General features: G+C 44.9%; 1 protein-coding gene across 2 annotated transcripts in view; it reads left to right on the top strand.

Moving 5' to 3' along the window:
• The window catches only part of LOC149348764 (cytochrome P450 3A4-like), a 31,965-nt gene extending 9,251 nt beyond the window's left edge, over positions 1–22,714 (top strand). For both annotated transcript variants that reach the window (XM_089588331.1, XM_089588330.1), the window contains 9 exons: positions 1,887–2,139; positions 4,718–4,848; positions 8,146–8,257; positions 9,321–9,414; positions 11,266–11,374; positions 11,466–11,554; positions 16,940–17,080; positions 18,696–18,861; positions 22,514–22,714. In XM_089588331.1, coding sequence (XP_089444457.1) covers positions 1,887–2,139; positions 4,718–4,848; positions 8,146–8,257; positions 9,321–9,414; positions 11,266–11,374; positions 11,466–11,554; positions 16,940–17,080; positions 18,696–18,861; positions 22,514–22,597 — 1,179 coding nt within the window. In that variant the 3' untranslated portion in view covers positions 22,598–22,714. The remainder of the gene's footprint in view (positions 1–1,886; positions 2,140–4,717; positions 4,849–8,145; positions 8,258–9,320; positions 9,415–11,265; positions 11,375–11,465; positions 11,555–16,939; positions 17,081–18,695; positions 18,862–22,513) is intronic.
• Positions 22,715–24,380: the final 1,666 nt, after the last annotated feature.

The following is a 24,380-nucleotide window of genomic DNA, read 5'->3' as shown; positions in this document are numbered from 1 at the left end:
TGGTCATAGCGGCGGACTTGCAACGTTCTATAATACTACTAGCGCAACGTGATCACAAGCTGGAGGGAGGGGGCAGTGGTGCGGAAACCACCACGCTATCTATGGCACCAATAATGCAAAAACCGAGGTCCTTATTCAGCTATTAACCATTCTGAATAGCCACCACTATAGGCCACTCGTAGAGCACCATACGTGACATGCGGAGGTCTTGGGTTCGGATCTAACTGAGCGACATGTGGTAGCTTTTGTCCTTATCAATTATTGTTAAGCGAAAAAGTATTCCGCTACTAATATCTCATTTGTGAATTAAAATAAAATTATATTAGCGTGTACTTTCCTTGGTTTCGGTAACTGTTGGCTTTCTTCGGGTGTATTGCATCAAGTAGGATAAAGCTTGAATGATTCGTCAAAGAAAACCACCCTGCGGGAAAGTTTGCATCAGTTGTTTGAAAGCAGATAAAGAACATGGTAATCAAATGCAAATAAACGACGATGAAGAAAGAAGAAGACAGGAACACAACACGAGCACCGACTTCCAACTGAACGTTTATACGGCCGAAACAGCAATATGTGCGCGAAAATATAGAAAAAAAAGAAAACGCAGATGAATATAGTCGCACTAGGGGTCACTATTCGCGGTGGATTTTAGCAGAAAAACCAAGTGAAAGTGTCGAACATCAGCAACAAACAATAGGCACGAGACAAAGACAAATAAACAAAGACACCGAAATGGATTGCTTGTTTGCCAGTTATGGCATGTTTCACAACTTTTACCTTTTACCCTCCAAAGATCAGAAATCTCCCCTTGCCTTCTGCAATCCACAAGTTTTCAAACGAAGTACTATAATAAACAAAGCACTTCTTTTTCACAACTGAAGTTATAAAATGCATAGTGCACATGACATCGACTTTCCTGGTCCGTTTACACGCAGCCGCCTTCAGCACTTGAGTACATATGTTCTCCTACCAAAGATTATCGATTTAACGCAAGATCGGGGAGTTTAATGGGGCAGGAAAACAAAAACAGGCTTCATTACATATTTACTTCATTCGTAGATCTGTCGATAGTGCAAGCTTCCAATTTCTGAAGCTTGCTCATTCATTGAAAGATAAATGCCTTGCTATGTACTTCGCTCCCTTGGGTTGGTGCGTTTTGTAGCGAGTACTACGTCTAGATACCGCCTGTTCCGTATTTATCTGTCCGTGTTGGAAAAAATTGCGCTGCGCAATCTACTGAACTATATGGGCTCAAAAACGCCAACTACAAGGTAGCTTATGATAGTCTTCGTCTTTCGATATGTAATTTAACATCTAAACTTGCCTGCATTTTCAGGAATCGGCGAAAAACTGCATTCGGCTGCGGCAGAACTTTTCGTCCAGGCGAGCAAAGAAGCCACTTTGACAGGCTGCGCCATCTGGCGAGCGGTGAGGCAACCGATGTCACGGCTTGGGGCAGGAACATAGAGTTAATGGGCGGGAATGCGCACCTCGCGCGGTTTCTTCGGATTTGCGTGTCGTCTTCTCCTTGAAATTAACGCCCCTCGCCAGATGGCGCAGCCTGTCAAACTGGCTTCTTTGCTCGCCTGGACGAAAAGTTCCGCCGCAGCAGAGTGCACTTTTTCGCCGATTCCTGAAAATGCAGGCAATTTTAGATGTTAAATTACGCATCCAAAGACGAAGACCATCATAAGGTACCTTGTAGTCGGCGTTTTGAGCCCATATAGTGCAGTAGATTGCGCAGCGGAATTTTTCGTAACAGGGACAGATAAATACGGAACACGCGGTATAACCATGATGACGATTGGGGGCACGTTCCATGGGCCCCGCCAAGATCTGGTACTTGAATACCACTAAGCATGACTTTGACATTGAGACTGCAATTGCAGATGGCGGGTCTTATGGATGACTGCACCAACGAGCTTCTCGGCGTCCTCAAGAAACTGCACTCGCAGAACAAAGTCTTCGAAGCTCGCGAGCTCTTCCAGAGGTTAACTGCTGACGTCATCGTTCGATCGGCATTCGGCATGAAGTCCGACCTGCAGCAGAAGACGGGCAAAAACAGCACAGTTGAGTCTCTGCTTCAGGACAGCTTGGAAAGCTTCAAGCAGTTTCGGACAGCGTGGAAAAGCTATCTCACAAGTAAGAGAAGGGCAGGTTCAGTTGTGAAAATCCCCTGAAACAAAGTTCCGAGCCATAATGCGTAGCAATAGATTTTGCCTTTGCAAAAGAGTTGGACGCAAAGTATCCGTCGCCAATCACTGCGCTAAAACATATTTCGTGGTCATGAACGCCTTTTTTTTTTTCGGTAGAGGAGGCTATCGTGCACACCTCTGTGAAATCGCGGATAACCCTTGCGACTCATGGGGTGGTGAATGCGCAAGCTTTAGAGTCCGCCTGGCCTTGGCGTCTCCGAAAAATCGCGGATGATCCTTGCGACTCATGGGGTGGTGAATGCGCAAGCTTTAGAGTCCGCCTGGCCTTTGCGTCTCCGAAAAATCGCGGATGATCTTTGCGACTCATGGGGTGGTGAATGTGCAAGCTTTAGAGTCCGCCTGGCCTTTGCGTCTCCGAAAAATCGCGGATGATCCTTGCGACTCATGGGGTGGTGAATGCGCAAGCTTTAGAGTCCGCCTGGCCTTTGCGTCTCCGAAAAATCGCGGATGATCCTTGCGACTCATGGGGTGGTGAATGCGCAAGCTTTACAGTCCGCCTGGCCTTTGCGTCTTCCATACTCACCTCCTGACGCTACATGACGCTTCTTGTCTTCAATCTCTGCTTGTCGCTTTCGATGCTTTGAAGCCGCAGTCACATCCCTGTTGCGCTGAATTGCGTGATCTCCAGCAAGCCGCAGCCGCTCCCTTCCAGGCCTCAGAAGGTCAGCCTGCGGATGTCACATGGCTGGAGAAATGCTAATGCACTAAAAATGCTATTCCAACGAGAACAGTCTCTGAATTTCCAACCTGACGTCGTCCCAGTATGCTTCAAACGAATTTCTAGTAAAGAGACAAAAATATTTTTCAAGAGAATTGCCTGTCCATCTGCTCACCGCCCATGTAGCGGCAAGGCAGCACTAACAGCATCATAGATGCTTCCAATGCCGGTAAGAGATAGCCGCCGCTGTGGCTCAGTGGTTATGGTTCTCGGCTGCTGACCCGAATTACGCGGGTTCGATCCCGGCCACGGCGGTCGCATTCCGATGCAGGCGAAATGCTAGAGGCCCGTGTACTGGTTTGGTTTGGTTTGGTTTGGTGTTTATTTTCTTTCAAAAATGAAAGGGGAAGCCAAAGCAAAAGGCGGTAGGCCTGACTAGGCCTTGGCTCCCCGATACAGGCGGCAGCACACACCTTTACGATGTCAGTGCACGTTAGAGAGCCCCAGGTGAACGAAATTTCCGGAGCCCTTCACTACGGCGTCCCTCACAGCCTGAGTCACTTTTTGAAGTTAAACCCTATAAACCATAAAGCAACCCAAAAGAACTGATGCTTAATGAACAAAGAAACTTCAGCGTGAAGAAGAGCGCGCTAAGGCACCTCTTAATGCCTGAAGCCAAGCTAGGAGAAACAACAGGTGATTGATAGGGTTAGTAATGATTTAAATGAGATATTAAGTGTTTTCTTTTTGCTCAGATATAAGCACAAAAGATGGTTTCTGAACTAGGAGTGGTACCCGTGAGAATAAGGCAGGGCTAGTAGCACACCTATGAGCCAACAACAGCAGAAACCTGGGACGTCTGCTAGAAGCTACAAACAGGCGCTGTTTAAGGCAAATACAGGTAGGTTACGTGACTAGCCGCGCAGCGTTCCCCGGAGCAAGGCAGGTACTACGCACCACGACAACACCAGCAGAAAGGACATGGGCAGGCGACGGCACCGCACCAACAAAACAAAACAAAACAAATGCACCCCAGCCCTTGTAAAAATAAACCAACGAAAATATGAATAACCGAGGATGGGAGCGTACACTCAAGAGTTGTACATCTAGAAACGCAGCAAACTACTGCCGGAAAGTGAGTGGGAAGAGCCTATCACCTTTTCTTGGCCTGCGAAGCCTGCGCCGCCAACGAACAAGGCGGAGCCAGCGGTATTGAGTCACGTGATGCTCGGTTCGCTCTCGGCACCGGCGATTTCGTCCGTCGCGGGTATTTAGTAAAAGCGTCTCGTCAACTGAATGGGCGCTCGACTTCAATGGCGAATGTCTGGAAAAGTTTCGAATATTTGTATTTCGCTTCGAATCAGTGGTTTGCTGCATGCTGCACGCGCATTACCGACCACAACGTCATCATCGTCCGCCTGACTACGTCCACTCTAGGGCAAAGGCCTCTCCCATGTCTCTCCAACTAACCCTGCCCTTCGCCAGCTGCGACTACCGTATCCCCGCAAACTTCCGAATCTCATCCGCACACCTAGCTTCCTGCCGCCCCCTGCTACACTTGCCTTCTCTTGGAATCCACTCCGTTACCCTTAAGGACCGAGTACAACAAATATAAGTAACTCCTGACTTCCACTCGTTTTCTGAGATGATTTTTCTTGCGGGGATATGACTACAAGGATTATTCGTGTCATGCAGTGTACTTCGCAAGGTACGCGCAATGTCACACATTTTTGTTTCTGAGTGCAGAAAAAAAGGGAATAAGAAGGGGCCTGCAAGTTATTATACTTTGGATATTTGACATATCAAAAGTATGCGATGCCATAAGGAACGTTTTCTCTTTCACCAGCTTGCTTCCCAGAGTTCTTTCCACTGTGGAAGCTGATTCTGACACTTGGTTCAAAATATGACAAGACCCCAACTGACAAAATTCTCGACGACATCACTCCCATTATACAGTTCCGGCGCGGAAACCGCGAGGTAAGTATTTTCTGTGGAAGCCAACAACAACCTAACAACAGTGATATCAGGGTTAGTGAACCGGTGAGAGCCAGGGTGTAAATTCCTGATCAGTATAGCTACCGCTGTGTACATAGAAGAATTTTGCAGCATTAATGGAAGGGTGGAAGTTAAGGTAATTCAACTAAAAGAGAGTTACAAGTTCAAGTATGTACACTCCTTCGCACCAACATCCAGTCATGGTGGCGAAGTAGTGAATATGTTCTTTGAAGGCGTAGAATTCGCAACGAGTAAAGTAAACAACCAGTACGTTGAATTGGTGAGCGATTTTAATGCCAAGGAAGACAAAAAGCAGACAGGAGGCCGTGCGATGGGTGCTATGGCACTGGCTGTAGGAAAAGCAGGTTACTATTATTAGTAAATTTCACCACACGAAATGGCATGCTGATAATAATACCTTCTTCCGCAAACGGGAGAACCGGAAGTGGACTTGAAAGAACCCGACTGGCGAGGCTGAAAATGAAATAGAGGTCATAATGAGCCGCGTCCTGGCATCGTGCAGAATGCAGAGTTGCTCAAAGAAGGTTACATGCACTGACCATAGGATGATAAGGTCTCGAATGAGCCTAGGTTTGAACAATCGTTTGGGGAAAATATGCTCCGGGAAAATATACCCCGTACCACTGCCAGTCTAAATAGGATTGTTCAAGTAGCTGAAGGATTCTATGGACATTTAAACAGCAGCTGTTAAAATAGGACCCTAATGAAGGAGGCGGGGATGCGGATCAATTGAAAATGCCGCCGGTAGCGAAAGAGGGAGTAGATAAATCCCTAGAAGCAATGCAACGGGAGAAAGCAGCTGTTGGGGATTCGGTAACTGCAGATCTGCTCAAGGAGACTGAGGAGATTGTACTAGAGAAGTTTTCCACAGCCTTGGCTTAATGCCTCGTGACCTCGAGCGTACAGGACCGTGGAAGGATAATAACGTTATTTGATCCTTACGAAAGGTGACGCTAAGGACTTGAAACAAATACAGACCGGGCAAGGCAACCGATGGGCTCTCAAAGCACCGGAATGAATCCCAAGCGAAGGTAAACGTAGTGGAGGGTGGCAGCCAGGACTGGGTTAAAGCCTGCAATGGACGCAGTCAGGGTGGTGGTGGCGATGATGATGACAGGAGTACCATAATACGCCCTGGGAAATATTACATGATTTCCTGTCAACGTCTCCGGCAAAGATGTAAACTAGGCAGGCAGGAGGCTTTTTACGGCGTTTGTTTCGTTGTCACTGAAGCACTGTCGCGTCAAAGCCGATAGGGAGTCGTCGTTACTACAGCTGTGTATGATACCGCAACGGTCATTTACTCCTAAGGAAGCCGCCTTTTCCGCTTATTTAGACCGTCTGTCTCCAGCAGTGATATGCATTTACGAGCAGCTGCGTCATGTTCAGGTGAGGCAGTGATACGTAAGGCAGTAAAAGTAGATTCTTTTTACTATGCAACCCTTGGTTCGCCAGCACGCGTACAAAAGCCACAGGAAAGTATGGTGGGGAGGCCACATTACAAAATATGATCTTTGTATTTAGCGCGAACCTCCGAACCGCAGTTAATGATGTCAAATAACATTCCTACACTAGAAGTCCGCCGAAAGATTAATAGATTGGTATTCTTGTTTGATAGTTTAACAGGTAAAAATAAACTGAAGCTTCCGGAGTGCATTAAGCATCCTCTAGTGAGAAGGACTCGGAACGTTCATGAACATTCACTTACTCCCCTTTCGCCAAAACTAACAGTTTTAAATACAGTTTTTTTCCTAGAACAGTGCAAGATTGGAACTCGTTACCGGAATCTGTTTTTTCCTCGCAAAATTTTTCTGATTCCTTAGATCGTCTACTTACCTGCTAATATTGCTTATATGTATGTTTTGTATCCGTGTGCTGCTAACATTGTATAAGTTTATTCTTTTGGTATCCGTGTGCTGCTAATATTGAATAATTTTATTCTTTTTTTGTTATGTAACAATGTATGTTCACTCCTGCTTGGGCCAAGCAGTGGCCTGCAGTATTATGAAATAAGTGAAATAAATGAAATAAATAAATAAATAAATAAATAAATAAATAAATAAATAAATAAACGAAGTGGTGCTCGGAAGGTTATTAGACGGCAGATAGAGGTAGCAAAGTTTTTATGCCTGAGTTCCCAGTCGCTCATACGACAGAGCCGGTCTAAAAATACAACAAAACAATTTGTCATCCTGTCGTTACTGCCGATTTTTCTGTAGTACTGCGAAGTTGTCTGTTGTCCCGACAGACTGACTCTGCCGTTGTGACAGGATAATGGATCAGTCAAAGGACAGAGCCGGTTCCAAAATACGACAAAACATTTGGTCATCCTGTCGTTACTACAGATTTTTCTATAGTACAGCAAAGTTGTCTTTTGTCGAGACAGATTAATACCCCTGTCAAGCGGGCAAGTTAAGTGCACTTACGGGGAGTGCGCTTCGGCATCCCGAGTGACACTTTGGGCTACGCGGGTGCTAAACGGGAAAGCAAAGTGCACTGGTAGTAAAAAAAAAATGGCGACAGAAAATGAGCGGAATTTCTGAACAGGACGATGGAAAAGAAAAAAAGACTCATAATATTTGATTGCTTAACGTGATAGCGCAAATAAAACGAGGTTCAACAGTTTTTAACGATGAAAAAAATGAAAATAGAAGAAAAGCCAAGTCCAGCCAAGACTATCCAGAATTTCGACAACAAACAATATGGCGGCGAGCAGCGATGTTGCATCTGATCATGTTTACTTGTTTTGTTGCTTCGCTTGTTGCTGTAACCAACGAACTTTTTTCTGAAAACAGTGTTATAGCACGTAAAATAAAGTTGTACTTTTTATGCACCTTAAATTTTGTACCATTGGAACCGCTGGCGTCGAGGCTACGCACTCGGCCAGCAAATTGTGGTCCGTGAACGCACTCCTTGCGGAGTGCACTCTTCCGCGAGTGACACTCACTTGCGTCGTTTAGATGCGACAAAGTGTACTTACAGCGAAGTACACTCTCTTTAAGTGCACTTAACTTGCCCGCTTGACAGGGGTATAACTCTGCCGTTAAGACAGGACAATGCACGATACTACAGAAAATCTTGTTGTTACCGCAAAAACTTTTTTTGTGATCTCCTAAAACACTACACAAGAGTCTCTTATGACAACAGTAAATTTTTTGTTGCGTTTCTCGATACCGTTGTTATGGTAACGAATTCTTACGTCACTAAAGGTGTTAACTCTTCCCCCTTCGCTTTCCATTTCCTTCTTCGTTTCTTTAGGTGGCAAGAACGGACATCCTGCAACTCATGCTCAATGCCGAGGTGGAGGAAGGAGCACCAGTCAACGTGCACTCCCTAGCAATAAACGAAGACGCTGAGTCCACTTCGGAAGGTAGCGTAAATATGCTGCATCGATTATGTCAGCTGCTTTCTATTTATTTATTTATTTATTGGAAATACCTGCAGCGCCCGAAGGCATTATTGCATGGGGGATGAGGATACATAACAGAAGAATAGGCCAGAAAAAAAAAGAGGAAGAAAAAAAAAGCAATACAAGGCATGACACAGCAAGTACAAAATGAATGAAATATGAAACAACAAAAAGACATGACGAAAAAAAAAAGCCAACTGCGCACTCATACATCCCACAGCAACGCGCGGATCATAGACTCTGAACGGCACTCAACAATTTCATGGGGCAGGCGATTCCAGTCATGAATGGTAGATGGGAAAAATGCGTTTTGATAAGTGTTAGTTTTGCATTTAATTTCTCTAATCTTCCACCCATGGTCAAGTCTGTTTGACCTGAAATGCGGTGGAAGCAAATAATTTTCTTTATCTATATTTATTTTTCGGTGAAAGATTTTATACAGCATTTCTAACCGGGAGTTGGTACGGCGTTTCCGTAACAGCTCCCATCCCAGCGTTAGTTTAATGTTAGTAACACTGCTGTTAAAATCATAATTACTTGAGACAAACCGAGCGGCAAAGTTCTGAACACGCTCAAGCATGTCTGTTAAATTTAAAGGAGGGGGGTGCCAAACAACACAAGCATACTCCAATATTGGCCGAATATAGGTGAAATAAAGAAGCTCTTTAACTTTTAGTGGTGCCATTTTAAAATTTCTTCTTAGAAAATTTACTTAAATACTGAGGACGTCTTCACGGATTTTCACTGTAGCTAAGAACTCCGCAGTGCTAAAGTATGCAAATCTTACTTGTGAACCATTTCCACTCAAACAGTCGAATAGATAGAAAAATAAGGATAACATTGAAGAAAGAACCGGATAGCATGCAGTTATGATAGCCGTTTCCCATGACGAATACAACTGCTTTCTTTTTGCCACGAAAAAAAAACGTTAAAAACAAAACCAGACACGTAATCAAGACAAGCTTCCGGAATCTGCGCGGCATATTAACAGAATGAGGAGATTTTCATGACGCTTCCTTTTCAGAACACGAGCCTTCCAAGATCCGCGTGGGAAAAAAGAAGCGCTTTCTGAGTAACACGGAGATTATCGCCAACGGTCTTGTCTTCTTTATAGCCGGGTATGCGCATCATTAGTATGACAACTTTTCTTATTTTTAATTAAACCTTTATAAATTCGCTTGCATCCAGAAATAAATAGTTTGGGTGAAGGCTTATCCGAAAGAAATAAAACGCACACTATGTTTTAGAAGAAAGTCAATTTGGGCTAGATGGTGCATTATTTGAGACTGAAATGGCAATAGCGCTACAACAAGACGTACACGAGAAAGACAGACGCTGGACATGAGCTAACTTCATCTGTCACTCATCTGTCCTGCGTCAGTCTTTCTTGTGTACGTCTTGTTGTAGCGCTATTGCCATTTCAGGCACACTATGTTGTCGGGTACATTCAGACTCTTAGGGCTGAGCTCCATCTGCGCGAAATTTCGCGCGAAGGACCAAGCGCTGTCTGGAAGCGACGAGAGAGAGAGAGGGACACTCTTTAATGAAATACAGAGAATTTAGCCGGCGTTTAAATATCGCTGGCATGCTACGCAGCGCCTTCGCGCGAAGTGTTCTGCCCGTTTTGGTCGCCTCGGCGTCCAGTTCTACCTTCCCTGAAAAATTCCCTCTCACCCGGAAGTGCCCTCACGATTAGCCAATCGAGGCCCCACCGGGCGTCTATAATTTCTCACATATTGATCTCCCCCATGATGTGTTTTCATCTCAGTAAGCGTTCCAGCTTTCTCGTGTAGGGTGCCGCCACACCGTCGCCGTAGAAAAAAATGTACCTTCTTCCCAGGCTTTCGAGGCAGGTCCGCGAAATTAACACAAAGAGAGAGAGAGAGCAATCCGCTTGTACGTAATGTATAGGCTAGGAACATCTGGATAGGGCTACGGTTGGATGCATGCACTGCAAAACGAGATGCGTGTCGAGCTAAATCAGGGTGATCGCTACCCAGTGCCGCTACCCCCCGCACCCCAAGCAGCACAGAAAATCGTCCCAATATTGCAAATGCATGGTCTCACTCCGGTTCTTTCTAGGGCCACTATCTGCCAATACATTTCCAATATTGGGCCAGTTAGCTGTGCTTCTTGGGAACATAGGTAATCGGCGTAATATTGGAAATGTATTGGCAAAGGCCGGCTCCACACAGGATCAGAGTGAAACAATTTATTTCCAATATTGGGCCGATTACCTGTGCATCTTGGGGCGAATCAGCCGTCGGTGGAAAATCACACGCGAACCGTATACTCGCTCGAGTGATTTGCTCATTTACAAGCCGTTCGAGGTGTCATATTACGGGAGTGTTTACTAAGCCACAGTGCGTCGGCTCCAATCACTAACCCAAGCATCACAGGTAATTGGCCCAATACTGGAAATGTACTGGCAATGGCCCGTCCCACAAAGGACCAGGGTGAAGCCATCCGTTTGCAATATTGGGCAATATTGGATCGATTACCTGAGCTGCTTGAAAAGCACCAGAGCGAACGATGGCGGCTTTCGTCGCGCCGCTGTCATTTTTTGCGCACATGGAGCTCACACACTGATACGCCCAAAATACTGCAGAATTCTCGTCCAGCTGTTTACACTCCAGTATTCTAGAGAAGCACAATCAGATTTACTTTCCTTGACTTTTTAATCTCATATCGAGAAGGCTTATTTAGGGTGTCAAGCTTGACGCATATCTTTTCGACTCATTTCTCCGAACCAGTTACTTGCCAACGAACAGTAGCTGAAATCCAATATCCTGTATGCACTAAACACAATGTGTTTCATGCTTCTGAGCCGAGAATTCACTCAATAAATGCGGCAGCTTCGTTTCATTAAGTCAGTTACCCGCACATCACAAAACATTGCCAGCATCATCAAACAGAGGCAAACAACCTTCTTCGATACATTAAACTACTTCTCTCGGTGTACGTTCTAGGTTTGAAACCACGGGCACAGCCTTGTCCTTCATGGCTTATCTATTAGCAAAGCATCAGGACATTCAGAACCGTCTCCGGGAAGAGGTGCTCGCAGTCCTGGAGAGAGACGTGAGGAAGTGCTTTTTTGTTTTCTACTAAAAATGAGTTACTGAACTCGTTCAGGAACACTGATTTTACACTGACGAAATCTACTTTTCAGGGAGCCTTTACATACGACAACGTCTTTGGAATAAAATATTTAGACCAAGTCATCTCGGAAACCCTTCGCTATTACTCTCCTGTTGTTGGGTAAGCACTGCTTTGACTCGTTGATGTACTTACAGGGTGGTTGTTGGATAGTGTCGGTTTCTTCGGCTGACGGTTGAGTAGAAAGAGCGCTTCTCAACACAGGGGCGTTTGCAGTGTGTGACACAAGTTTGCGAGACGCTCCTACTCGAGAATATAGCCATTAGAACACTCAGTCACGATGTACTGCCGTTGTATTAATACCAGCGAATGGTGAATACGAGTCCTCTCGTAGGCATTTCAAGCGATTGCCTTGCATGACGACGCGAAAACTACTTTTCTTCTTCAATACATCCCGCACCCGTAAAAAATTTGTTCCCACTGTAAGAACCAAGAATATATTGCAGTTGCAGGGCGAAATTTTAATCCAAATACCCCTTCACTGATTTTTTTTTATGGCATGTTAGTCCGAGTACTGCATAAATGGCAATTTAATAGAAAATGTTTTATAGAACTGCGCATCTCAAGAGGAGACTTTGGGTTTGTTTCTTCGTTACCGTAGATATAGCATTAAAATTAAAATCATTACATCAAATAAATAAACAGTAAGGAAGTGGAAGAAACGCACTGTTCAATTCCAAAACCTCTAATTTCGAAGCATGCGTCCGAATAGCGCATATACCGGCGCATTCGTAAGTGGCGCAGCTGACACACAGAGAGAAAAGAAAAAGATTGGAAAACGTGTTATCGAGATGTAGATTTCAGGTATTTTAACTGTCAACGACACGCACGCGGCCCTGGAGTGCGCACGACCTGAGCAGACTGCTTTGCTAGCCTCTATTGTTTCCCGCCTGAGCAGGTCTTTGTGCTTACTCAGGATAGCGCATTCACTCCGCTCAAGGTGAAGAGCCTCACCTGTTCTCAGTAAGCTGACAGCTGCACTTCATGCCTTCAAATCCCGTTATCGTTCTGCTGTCGCGGTTGAGTACTGATAAAACACCCTTTTTGACCTGCTGTTTTCTACGGAAGGGAAGCACATGGTGCAAAATATTTTTCTTCCACTGTACAAATGGTTCCTGTGCGTTTTCGGAAAATACCTTGCTTCTCTTCAAGTTCCGGCATGGTGCCTAAGAGTAGCCTGCCCAGTACAGTATGGGCCCTACGTTCATCTAATTTTAAGGCGAAAGCCTTTAATGTAGTTCAAAAGCGTAGCTTTTTGGGCTTGTTGGTGCATGGTCATAGCGAGATAATATAGCGCAGTGTAGGACAGGACACAAGAAGGCACGAACAACATGAGCGCTATGTCCTGTCTATGTCCGCTATGACCTGTCTATGTCCGCTATTTCCTGTCTTCTGTCCTGTCTAATTCTGCGCTATATTATCTCGCTAAGCCTTTAATGGCTCATACTGACGTCCGTCCGTTAATAAAGTGTGTCACACGCGTTCAACTCCGGAACTAAAAAAGATACGAGAAAGCAGATGATTTCTTCAGATAGAGGAGGAAAAAATGAACCTCGAAGCCAAGTTTGATGACTGTAGAGTAGTTAGTTAATTAATTATAGGTAAAAATGTCTAAATTGCGTCGAAATAGCGCGGATGTAGATATAGCCACGGGAACGGCGTGACGTCACACCCACCGGAAGTCGTCACGGTATAATGAAAATTGTCACAGAATGGTCGGAAAAACGTCGGATTTGTGTCACATAAGATGAAAAATTGTGTAATTAAGCGTAATTAACACTTAAGATCCCCGAAAGATGTGTAATTTGGGTATCAATATAGCCACGAGAACTATGTGACCTCACATCCACCGGAAGTCGTCACGGCATAGTGTCCTCGACTTTCACCTCTCAACACTTTAGTTGCCAAAGTGTCCTCGCAATTTTTTCGTAGTGTGTGCCCTTTGAACGTCCCTTGCCAATTCACCCGAAAATACGTTTTGCCTAGTGAAATAGTTCTACAGGCCTGAAGACAATCAAAAGTTGTACAAAACCAAACGCCAACTGTCAATGTTCAAAGTCGCGTATAAATTTCTGACAGAACATCGCAATGGTTAGAAACTGATACCGAAACATCACGATTTGTTATATAGGAACTGAAGAGAGATTTTTTTTTATCTCCACGGGGCGCATGCGGCGGCGAGAAACTTACAAAAAGCTACTCCCCCCCCCCCCCCCCCCCCCACAAAGTAAGTCGGCTTGGAAATATCGAATGTATTGCTGCGGAGCTCACTTTTATCAGGAATACTAAAAAAGAAACGAACAGGGGTCGGAGAATTCCGTTGTTCAACTTTTGACAGGAGAACTTTTCTTTGTCCGGGTCGGTGCGTAAACAGGATTAAATGTCCTCTCGTCGAAGCGTTCACTAGTAGACTTGGGCTCTCCTCAGTATTAGTTTATTTTGTTTCCTGTTGTAAAGAGCCGCATCTTCCTGCCTTCTCTGCACCGTGCTGTTGAGAATATTATTCGCTGCCTTCCCTAGCTAACATTCTAATGGACAGCTGTTGTGATAGGAAGGCTGTTAAATTATTCCGCAGTAATCCAATACCATCTGTCTCTAGCGCACTCTCAGAAAGCTTTCAATTTAACTATGTAACTAATTTTTTTATATAGCGCCCCAAAAAGCTTGCGTACATTGCTCAATGTGCAGATGTCAGAGTTGTTTTCTAAGCTCCGAGCAAACTAGCCAAGTTGCGTTGCATGGCTAGGCCACAAGCTGCGAAGGACAAGGAGTATGAAAGAAAAGCGCACGTACATGCACATTGGGAGAGTTCATTCAAAATGTATGCAGTTTTCTTTCCCTGTCGTGCTATGTTATAACATTGCAGGTAGAAGCAATATTAAAGGGAACACGGGAATGCGTGGCTGCTCTTTCCGTGAATGCCCCTTGTCTCGCCCATACTGCTCGGCTGTCGGAAGCAGCGCTTTACGGAACGCATAGATCGCGCGCTCCCGTGTTCCCTCTAATATTACTTCTGCGTGTACATAACGGGGCACTGCATCAGCGGTCGACAACGTAAGCATGGCTGCACTGTTAAACCAAGGCTCCAGAAGTAATTTCTTAATGCACTGCAACTCATGTGGCTCTTCAACTTCACTAAGTGAGGTCGCCATAGTGACAGAGTATGTGTACTCACTGAGGACAATTTACTGAGGACTATTTATTCATCATTATCCGCCTCGGCGCAAGCGTGAGGCTAAAAAGGAATGCAGTACTTATTTTCCTTGTACCCTTATGGCTGAGCTCAAAACTAATGACAATTTACTCCTTAATTGAAACATGCTCCACTTCGGAGATCCTCCCCAACAGATAACGAATATTGACTGGCGGCAAAAATATAGAAAGGCAGGAAATCGCCCGCACAGGTGATGAGTATATCACCGTACCACCTTTTGAGGCTGACAGAAAAAATTCAACTTCTTGGCTTCGGAAGAAGTACAAGAAATGTTGACAAATGTTTTTAGATTGAACGCTTAGTTTTCACGGTTGCCGCTAAGTGCCGCGTGGCGCTGCGCACTCAAAACATTGGTGGCAGAAAAGCAGAGATGTGGCATAAGGTTACAAGTGTAGGAAACCGTAGGTAAAGAAGATGGCGAATCTTAATGAGAATTGACAGCACAGTAGAACAAAAATAAAGAAAGAAAAGCTGAGCATGGTGGCAATTGCCACCACCCCCGTTTCAAAGGGGGCGCTCTTATCCATCCATCCATCCAACCGCGGGAATTTTAAGTTCTAGAGACATCGCAGTGAAACTTATGGCGGTCGGGACTTGTCAGTATGAGCGCAGCAAACATTTCAACGCGATGGCGCTGAAGCGCCCGCATCGCAGAAAAGCCGGCATCTATTGTCGGCGTCGCCGACCGTGAGCGCAAATCCGCGAAAAAAATTACCAAAGACACTTTGGAAATTCTAAAGTGCGCTTTTCGAAAGCCTTGTGGTCAATCCACTGCCACTTCCCCGAACCGCTTGGCGCGGAATCACTGGGTTGCTTCGGAGCCATGCGTCTCACTCACTCGACTGCAATGAGACGTCTCGCGAAGGAGCCGCGGTGCAGCTGCCACCGCTGACTCGTGCGCGCTCGTTCTACCGCTACTGTGTGACGTCACGGTTGCTATGCACAGCTGCGCCCCCCCCCCCCCACAGGCGCGCCGGTTGCTAAGCAGGGGAGGAGGTTGCACCGCTTCGCGGAGGAGAGGCCACAGTTGGCACGATTCCAGCGCACGGACGGACACCGGAAGCATGAGCCATTAACGGCTTTCGCCTTAAAATTCCCAGAGAAGCAACCTAAGTGGGCCGCATAGGTGGCAAGTGGGAGACCTAGGTCACATGTCCATGTGGCGTCATCGCAGCCTGCCCACCCTGGCAGGTGGCAGTTAAATTAATGATTCGTCGCGAGAGATTGTTCGGAAAGACCAGGGCTCGCCCAAGTTCCCACAGGTGGCGGCACCTGCTGTGGCAGGGCAGTGGCGCATTGCTTAACCACCGCACCACTGCGACAGGAGTGGTGTGACGACTGCCAAGGATCTATGGTTGTTGAGTAGAGAATTACGAGCTCTGCATACATGGGCATTAACTGATTAACGTTATCGCGTCATAGCCTTAAGGCGGAGATTTTAAGCGCACCCTTCAATTTTTCTATGGGGCTTCGTAAAAACATAATGGACACGTGTCTCTTAAACAAAGAAGGTTCAAATCAACACTTTGTGTGAGGTGTTTCCATTGCGTCCTTGTGTTAGCGCTGGTTGTTCGAAATAATCAAAACTTATTTGTTTTCTACCAAATCAGATTACGATACCACACCCGTTCATATATGTTTCAGGCCTCTAGCAACAAAGTCCTTCAAGCAAGCTGCACAGACCTTTCCGACTTCTAGTCTCGAAAATTGCTGTGCTTCCTGACCAAAGCCGGAGCTGAGCTGGTAGATATAAAGTGGTCACCCACGTGCAGCGGTGATGACACAGTAAAAGGAATATAGAGTTGGCACCGAAATTGAAATTGTCGTCTAAATATTTCTTTTTGATTTACTGCGATAAATTTCTGATTACTTCAAGATTCGAGCAAATGCACTTATATCAGTTTAGAACAAGCCCCGGTGGCTGTCGCTTATTCTCGCAGTGTTTCATTCATTCATTCATTCACTCATTCATTCATACATCTTTCACTATCAGTGCTGAACATTCACATTGCTACCGCCATGAGCTCTTTGCCAGTTCAGCAAAAAAAGGATAAGGACGTCGGCTGGCATGAGCCCTGTCTGGATGAAATGCGACTGTGAAAGTATTTTATCGACTCACGCCACAGTTGACAACGACTTCAAAGGCTTATCATCTCAGGATAAGACTTTATTAGAACACTATGAAATCTTCGATTGCATTCTCTCTGCAAGGAAGCTAGTTGCTTATTTTATCTTGCACGCAGCTTGTTGATTAAGTTCTTTTCTCTGTGCAGGTTCACGACTAGAGCATGCGCCAGGGACTACGAACACAACGGTATGACAATACCAGCTGGTATAAGCATACTAATTCCAGGCTACCACATGAGCCACGACCGGGCCTTTTGGGAGAAGCCTGACATATTTGACCCGGAGAGGTACATTTACGTCTGTGTTCATATTCCTAAGTGTATGACTGAATATTTACATCTGTGTTCATATTCCTAAGTGTATGACTGAATGTCTTCGGTTGATCATCAATTTATCATAGTCAATTTTTCTTCCACTTACATCTATTCCGAGGCCGTCAATTTCCGAATGGCACTACAAGAGCGGCGTCAAAACATGAAAACAGAGAAACAACAGAGATTAGAGATTTGTCGCCGGTCGTTAGTAACAGCCATATCAGTTTTCAGAATTTCGAAAACGCGATTATCTTCCGCGCTGTGGGCTAAAAATGTCTGCCTTCATCGTGCCAAAATACATGAGCGTTTATAAAGCATGCAGGAAAAGCAGCCCATCCAGTGCACAAAATTGGTTGAAATAGCCAACTTTGTCGAGCTAGAGCGCCAAGCATAATCTCGTTTTCTAAATTCTAAAAACTGATATGTCTATTGCTAACGACCAGCTACACATCTCTAATTGCAAGCAGGTGTCTAGCTGTAATAAATAAAAAGGTAATTATCAGAATTAGTTAAGCGCAAAACTATTTAGCATAATTGACCTGATTTGTCGTGCCCACCAACACGGGTATTATTCTGCGGCCATCCACCTCAAAAAGCGTACCTTTAAAAATTATTAGCGGTCTTCCCTGAACCACTTAGTATTATTCAAAGCGTGCATTATTTTTTGGTATTAGCTTGTGTCAGACTCGGTAGGGATATTATATTCCAAACTGCTCCATTCTATGCTAATGCTGCGCTGTATGATCAACATTGCGAAAAAGCTTATGCGCTTTCATAATTTCTGAGCAAGGCTACGGCGCGAAAAACTGGCAATTGTTGCTGAGATAAATCTTTATGAAGCTAAGAGTAATTATAAAGTTTGTGATAAAGTGAAAGGCGCGCAATTTTGCGACAGGAAGACAGTTTAGGTGACTGGGGGCGCAGTTTTATAGCTGTGAAACTGGTGCGACGATAGTAATCAGAGTGAAATAGGCGCACCGCATAGTTTTGAAGTGATTAAATGGTAATTATGACCTAGAACTTTGGTCCAGATCTCAGGTGGTAGGTGCCTATTTTGTTTTGGGAGGACTAAAAAGGGAATGCATGTTTGCCTGTGTTATGCAGGAATGTGTTGGAGACTGCGTTTAACCAGATCTAACGAATGGTTTGCCGATGCGGATGCATCTGGTGTGCTTCTTTTAGTTAAAATAAAGGCTTCATCAACTTAAAAAGGTGTCTTAGGTGCTTCCTTCGATGCTATGTTCAAGATGAATTGAAAGATTATTGCAGGGCACTTATTCTTATTTGGATCCCGACAGTTGCGCCGAAGATTTTCTCGCGTCATGTGCATTTCACTATGACCTTTTATTAACAAATGCAATTCTTTCATTGCTTCTAGCAAGGCGTCTTGAATTCCGTAAATCCAATCTTTGTCCCGCAAAGGCAAAGCTTTTCAATACAGCGTTGACAATACGCAACTTTCCAAGTCGTCGCAGTAACCTAAGCACGGTAACAAATGGTGACATTTTGACAGCAGTCACGAAACCAACCCTGCATTTCTAATTTTCGTATGTGATACAGCTGATGCGATCTGAATTGACCATCACAGGTTCAGCGCTGAAAACAAAGGCCAGATTGATCCCATAGTTTACCAGCCTTTCGGCCAGGGTCCGAGAAATTGCATCGGTATCCGATTCGCACAGCTTGAGATGAAACTCACCATGGCCAAAGCACTGGCCAGATACAAGTTCGTCCTGGACGATCGTCATGTCAAGGTAAGCACTGCTGAATAAACGCATATTTTGACCATTTTTAGGTTAGGGATAATAAGCTAAGTTCACCAGTAGAACCAGGTGCAAGACGTTTTCCCTCGGCGATGAAGATAAAAAATGTTAGCATGACTAAAAATAGACTTCATTATGACAGGGAATGTTCAGTTAGCCGATAAAATACGGACGCAACCACTTTCTTGCACGCTGGTTTGAAATGAAACAGGCACTTCTATGATTTCTTTGCAGGCGATAGCTTGAATGTCGCTCAAATTTCGAGTTCTAAATTCCTTTGTTGCTATACTCCATTTCATACATAGCAGGCAACGCTGCCAAAGCTAGCGCGCCTGTTCGCGCAGGCTAAGTCCGCATGCAAAAAGTAGTTCGCCACACAACCAACGCAAACACATAGTTCCTAGTGACTAATCTTAAGTGCCGTGACTGGCACCTCCTGGACTTCGTTTTACCTCTTGCCACATTTCCGTCCTGCGACTTGTCGAGATTTCGAGAAGTAAAAAATACACGTGGAGGTATGATACGCGGTTGGTAGGGCGAATCGCTTCTATTAAATCCGTGCCCAAAAAGTAGTTTACACTTCGTGAAAATTATGGTCAGAGAACCGGAACACTGAGCGCCTCACAGTTTCGACCATGATTTTCAATGCTACCACATCGTTTTATACCGCTCTTTGTATTCTCGTCCAAACAATGACCGGAGTTTCGAGAAGAACGAATGATACGTGCCGGAGTGATATAGTTTCGCAGAGGCACTACTTCAGTAACCTCCGCAGCATTACCTGCTATGTACGAAACGGAGTATAGTCAAGACAGGTCTGGTGCCCTAATACAAGGCTCAAACAATGGGCAAGCAGCTTGTTTCCTGAGGAATGACGCAACGACAGGAGAAAATCCTCGTTAAGGAAAATAGGCTATGAGAATGTACTAATGAGACCGTCGAAAAAGGCACCGCCATTAAGACGACTTTTCAAGAGAGCACTGCGATCAGATGTCTTATTTCGGATTGATTTTCACAGCTTACTCTCTGTCCTATTTGCCATTTATTACTGGAGGCTTTCCTGCCAGTCCTGGCGGTCGTCGTTTTGCTTGCTGTCCTGAGCTCAAAGGCGGCACTCACCGCTCATAAAGAAGCAAGATATGGGTAGAGAAAAAGGCCGAAGCTAAATACCGCAGCGAATGCAAATGTAGCACAATTTGCGATAAATCCAAACAGTAGACATCAGCGAGGACTGGTGCAAATTAAAGTTCGAAGTGTGGTTTTTAGCAGTTGCAAACTGTGTTTTGCCTTTCATATACCCTGGACTGAGATTCCCACCAGTTCAGAAATGGCCAAGACAGGCTGGTGAAATTATAAGATAAACTACGCGAATAGCTGAGCCAGTCTACGGTTTTACTAACGCTATATTAAAGCGAAAGCCTTTAATGGCTCATCCTGTCGTCTGTTAACAAAGCGTGTCGCACTCGTTTAACTCGGAAACTAAAAAAGATAGAACAACACCAATAATTGCTTCAGATAGAGGAGGAAAAAATGAACCTTCAAGCCAAGCTTGATGACTGTAGATTAATTAGGTAATTAATTATAGGCAAAAATGTCCAAATTGCATCGAAATAGCGCGGACGTCGATTTAGCAACGGGAACGGTGAGGCGTCACATCCGCCAAAGTCATGACGGCATACTGAGAATGGGTGAGGTGTGTTTCCAGAGTCAGCGCAGAGGCTCATGGGAAAGTCGTCTGCTACAGCTACTTCCGGTTCCAAATTTCTCCCCCTGCTTGCTTGCTTCACGGCAGTCGCTGTGTTAATTCTCTTCTAACACTAATTTATTTCCACTGCAACACCACTGATTGTATTGCATCATCGCAAGACCAACTAGACGTCGACTCTGTTCTGCTTCGTAGCGTGTTTTCGCATGATGTACAACCAAAATAATGTAAACGGTCGGATGCTTTCTGTGCGTACGCAGTGCGATGCGTTGAGACGCGCTGCGTGCAATGTTGCTTGTATGGATAGTCTCCTAGAGCCCACTGGCAGCTTTTACACGCTTTGAGGCAAATACATCTATCGTTTGCTAAACTGTGCAAGCTCAGCCTTCGTTGCCTTCGTGATGCAGCAAAAAAAACTAATATATAACGACCAACTCGTTAAAAAAGTTCCATCGGGCACACAGCCGGCTGCCGTGCATACGCAGAAAATCCAGGCTACGCTGGCAATATTATAACCATGAGAAAACACTCGTACCTTTCGTAATTGTCATTTTCTGCGCTCAGGACGTGTTCATACACAGCACGCGCTGATCTTACGGTGATGCTGTGCAATACGCAATGTCGCAGAACAAATAGATTAGCGAATAAACGATGCACGAATGCAGGGCATTTGCTATGCAGAAGGCAGTGCGTGGGAGAAATTTGGAACCGAAAGCAGCTGTCAGACGATTTTTCCATGGTTGTTTGCATTCACTTCGGAAACGCACCTCACCTATTGTCACAGAACGGTCGGGAAAATGTCGGATTTGGGCCAAATGAAAAGGAAAATTGTGTAACTAAGCGTAATTAACGCTTAAGATCCCCGAAAGATGTATAATTTGGGTATCGACATAGCCACGGGAACGGTGGGACGTCACATCCACCGGAAGTCGTCACGGCATAGTGTCCTCGGCTTTCACCTCTCAACACTTTAGTTGCCAAAGTGTCCACACAATTTTTTGTTACTAGAAATTTGGGGCAGCGACAGAGCTCGCCTCTTTTGCCATCACATTGAGCACGGCAAGAAACTGAAGGCCTTAGATCGTTTCGAAAAAAAAATCACATTACGGCGGCGCACGTTCAATCTAGTAATTTCTAGATCTCTGCGGCGCAGCTTTATAGCATTCGCATACAGAGCGACGTGTATGGGCGTGGTGAAAAACTGGCCTACACAACTACTGAGCGACGCGGGGGTGACCGTGTTCACATAATGTCCATTTTAGACTCTGCTTTTGGTTTTGTTTTTGTGGTAAACACGCCCTTGACCAACAGAAAGCTCAGTTTCTCCTCTATTTTTAGCGTTCCAGTCGAATATTCGCAAATCGTGTTTATGTCAGCCAAAATTGGTCTCAATTATGGTCGTATCCATGGAGCCCAATGATTTAAACTTTTAATGAATCGGAAACAGCTTCTCAGAGAGAAATCGAGACGACGCTGCCTTTAACGTGTGCGGAATATAACCTAGAAACTAACACCTCTGGAAAACTGCATACCTTCGTCTCTATTGTTAATATCTGGGAGGAAATGACCTCTCTTTTTGAAACACTACAGACCGTCAGTTGGGCTCGGAGATGTCTCGAATTTCTAACAATAATCCTGAGCTGTGTTTAAAAACAGTACCACTTTTTCACAATATCCTGTGTTCTGTATTGGCTCCCCGAAAACACTGCTCAAGTTACATATATGACCAGAATTTTCAAGCCAATGTTTGGAAGCATAGCTCATCTAATAAAGCACCAATGAAGCCCCAATAAGGCATCTCAATAAAGCCCTTAGATTCTAATAAATCTGGCTTAAAGGAATAAGAAGTCACAGCGAGGACACCGAGTCATTTTGAGGTTTTCGAAAGTGTGGCTTATTGCTTGCTGGCGATTAATTTCTTTATTCTTCACCTCGCAGGAGAAAGAGTTGCAGATTGGATCTTCTTTCATCTTCGCATATCCTGAGAATGGAATCTGGCTTAGAGTCGAAGACATACAGTGATCCGCCTTTCGCTTTACGCGCCGTCATCTTCAGGCCCAGTGGAGAGCTTTCGACGGTGCATCATCTACGGGAAAGGCAGAAAGAAGCATAGCGGAAATAAAATGCCTAAAAAGCCAATTTTCAATTTTCTGTTTCAATAAAACGGCGTTTATATTAGCTGGAGTTCCCTGGTTCGAACACAACCGCGGCGGCCGCGTTTCGATGGCGGCGAAACGCCAAAAGGCGCCCGTGTACTGTGCGATGTCAGTGCACGTTGTAGATCCCCAGGTGGTCGAAATTAATCCGGAGAACCCCACTACGGCACCTTTATTTTCTTTCACTCCCACCTTCCTCCCTTCCCTTGCGGCGAGATTCTGGTGTCCACCGAGATATGTGAGACAGCTACTTCGTCATCTCCTTTCCTCAAAAAGAGTTTTGAGCTTGATTAAAACGGCCGTTGTATTGTCCTACCAGCTGGCGTTCTCTGACACTTTAACCATGTTTTCTGATCGCTCTGATAACCACCAGCCCTCTCCGGCGACAAATTGAGTGAATGCAAGCGATTACGGGATAGCTGGCGTATCGTCGGTAAGCCAACGTTGCGCCAACCAACGAAGCCGCTCTTATCATTCGATTTTTATTAAGCGTGAAAGGCTATGCCATTACAACCGTGCGGTGCGTGTCTGTTACACCGCGGTATCCACCTTGTTTTTTGAAGATTATTTGTAAAGCTAGCGCAAGTAGACACAGGCTGGCAGGACGCGGGAGTGGTGAGTCGTTGAAGCGCTACGGAAATAAAGTTAGAAGACAGAAGTTTATAGCTGCGAAAATAAAGTAAAAAGAAAATCTGGCAGCCTGACTTCGGCGGCGTGCAGCCCTTAAACAAAGTCTAAAATTTTCAGTTTACTTTTGCTGCTATATTCACGGAAAACTACTCACTTGTAGCATACACCCTCATTCTATATCTGGCACCTAGTTTTATATGCCTTCAAAGTTCTTCGTCGCTTTCAATGTCGCCGCTCCTCGGGCACTGAGCCTCACAGTTTTAATGAATGAAGTCATCGTCGGTTACATCCATTACATTCCAGATTCCTGAAACTTCAAATCCTTTCATAAAGGCAGGCTTTCATAAAGGGTACTCGACAATAGGCCATATTCAAGCTATCAATCAGATGATAGAGATATGAGCGGAATATAACCAACCCCTATATATAGCCTTCATTGATTACGAGAAAACATTTGACTCAGTGGAAACCTCACCTGTCATGCAGGCATTGAGGAATCAGGGTGTAGATGAGTGTTATGTGGTAATATTGGAAGATATCTAGAACGACTGCAGAGCTACCATAATCCTCCATAAAATCAGCGATAAAATTTTCATAAGGAAGGATGTCAGGCAGGGAGACACGATCTCGCCTATGCTATCCACTGCCTGTTTAGAGGAGGTATTCCGGGGCCTGAAATAGGAATAGTTGGGGATAAGAGTTAATGGAGATTACGTAAGTAATCTGCGATTCGCTGATGGCATTGCCTTGCTAAGTCACTGACGGCATGAACTGCAACGCATGATCCTTGAGTTAGACAGGCAGAGCAGAATGTTATGACTAAAAGATTAACACGCAGAAAACCAAATTAATGTTCGACAGTCAAGCAAGGAACAGCAGTTCGTAATCAGTAGCGAGGTGCTAGCTGGAAGTAGTAAGTGAATATGTCTACTTAGGGAAGATAGTGACCACTGATCCGGATCATGAGAGGGAAATAACTAGAGGAATAAGAAAGGGGTAGAGCGCATATGGCAGGTTCT

Source organism: Amblyomma mixtum, chromosome 4, assembly GCF_055824585.1.
Source record: "Amblyomma mixtum isolate Tamu chromosome 4, ASM5582458v1, whole genome shotgun sequence".
Lineage (NCBI taxonomy): Eukaryota > Metazoa > Arthropoda > Arachnida > Ixodida > Ixodidae > Amblyomma > Amblyomma mixtum.
The sequence above is the reverse complement of the archived record's forward strand: the minus strand, read 5'-3'. Positions and strand labels throughout refer to the sequence as shown.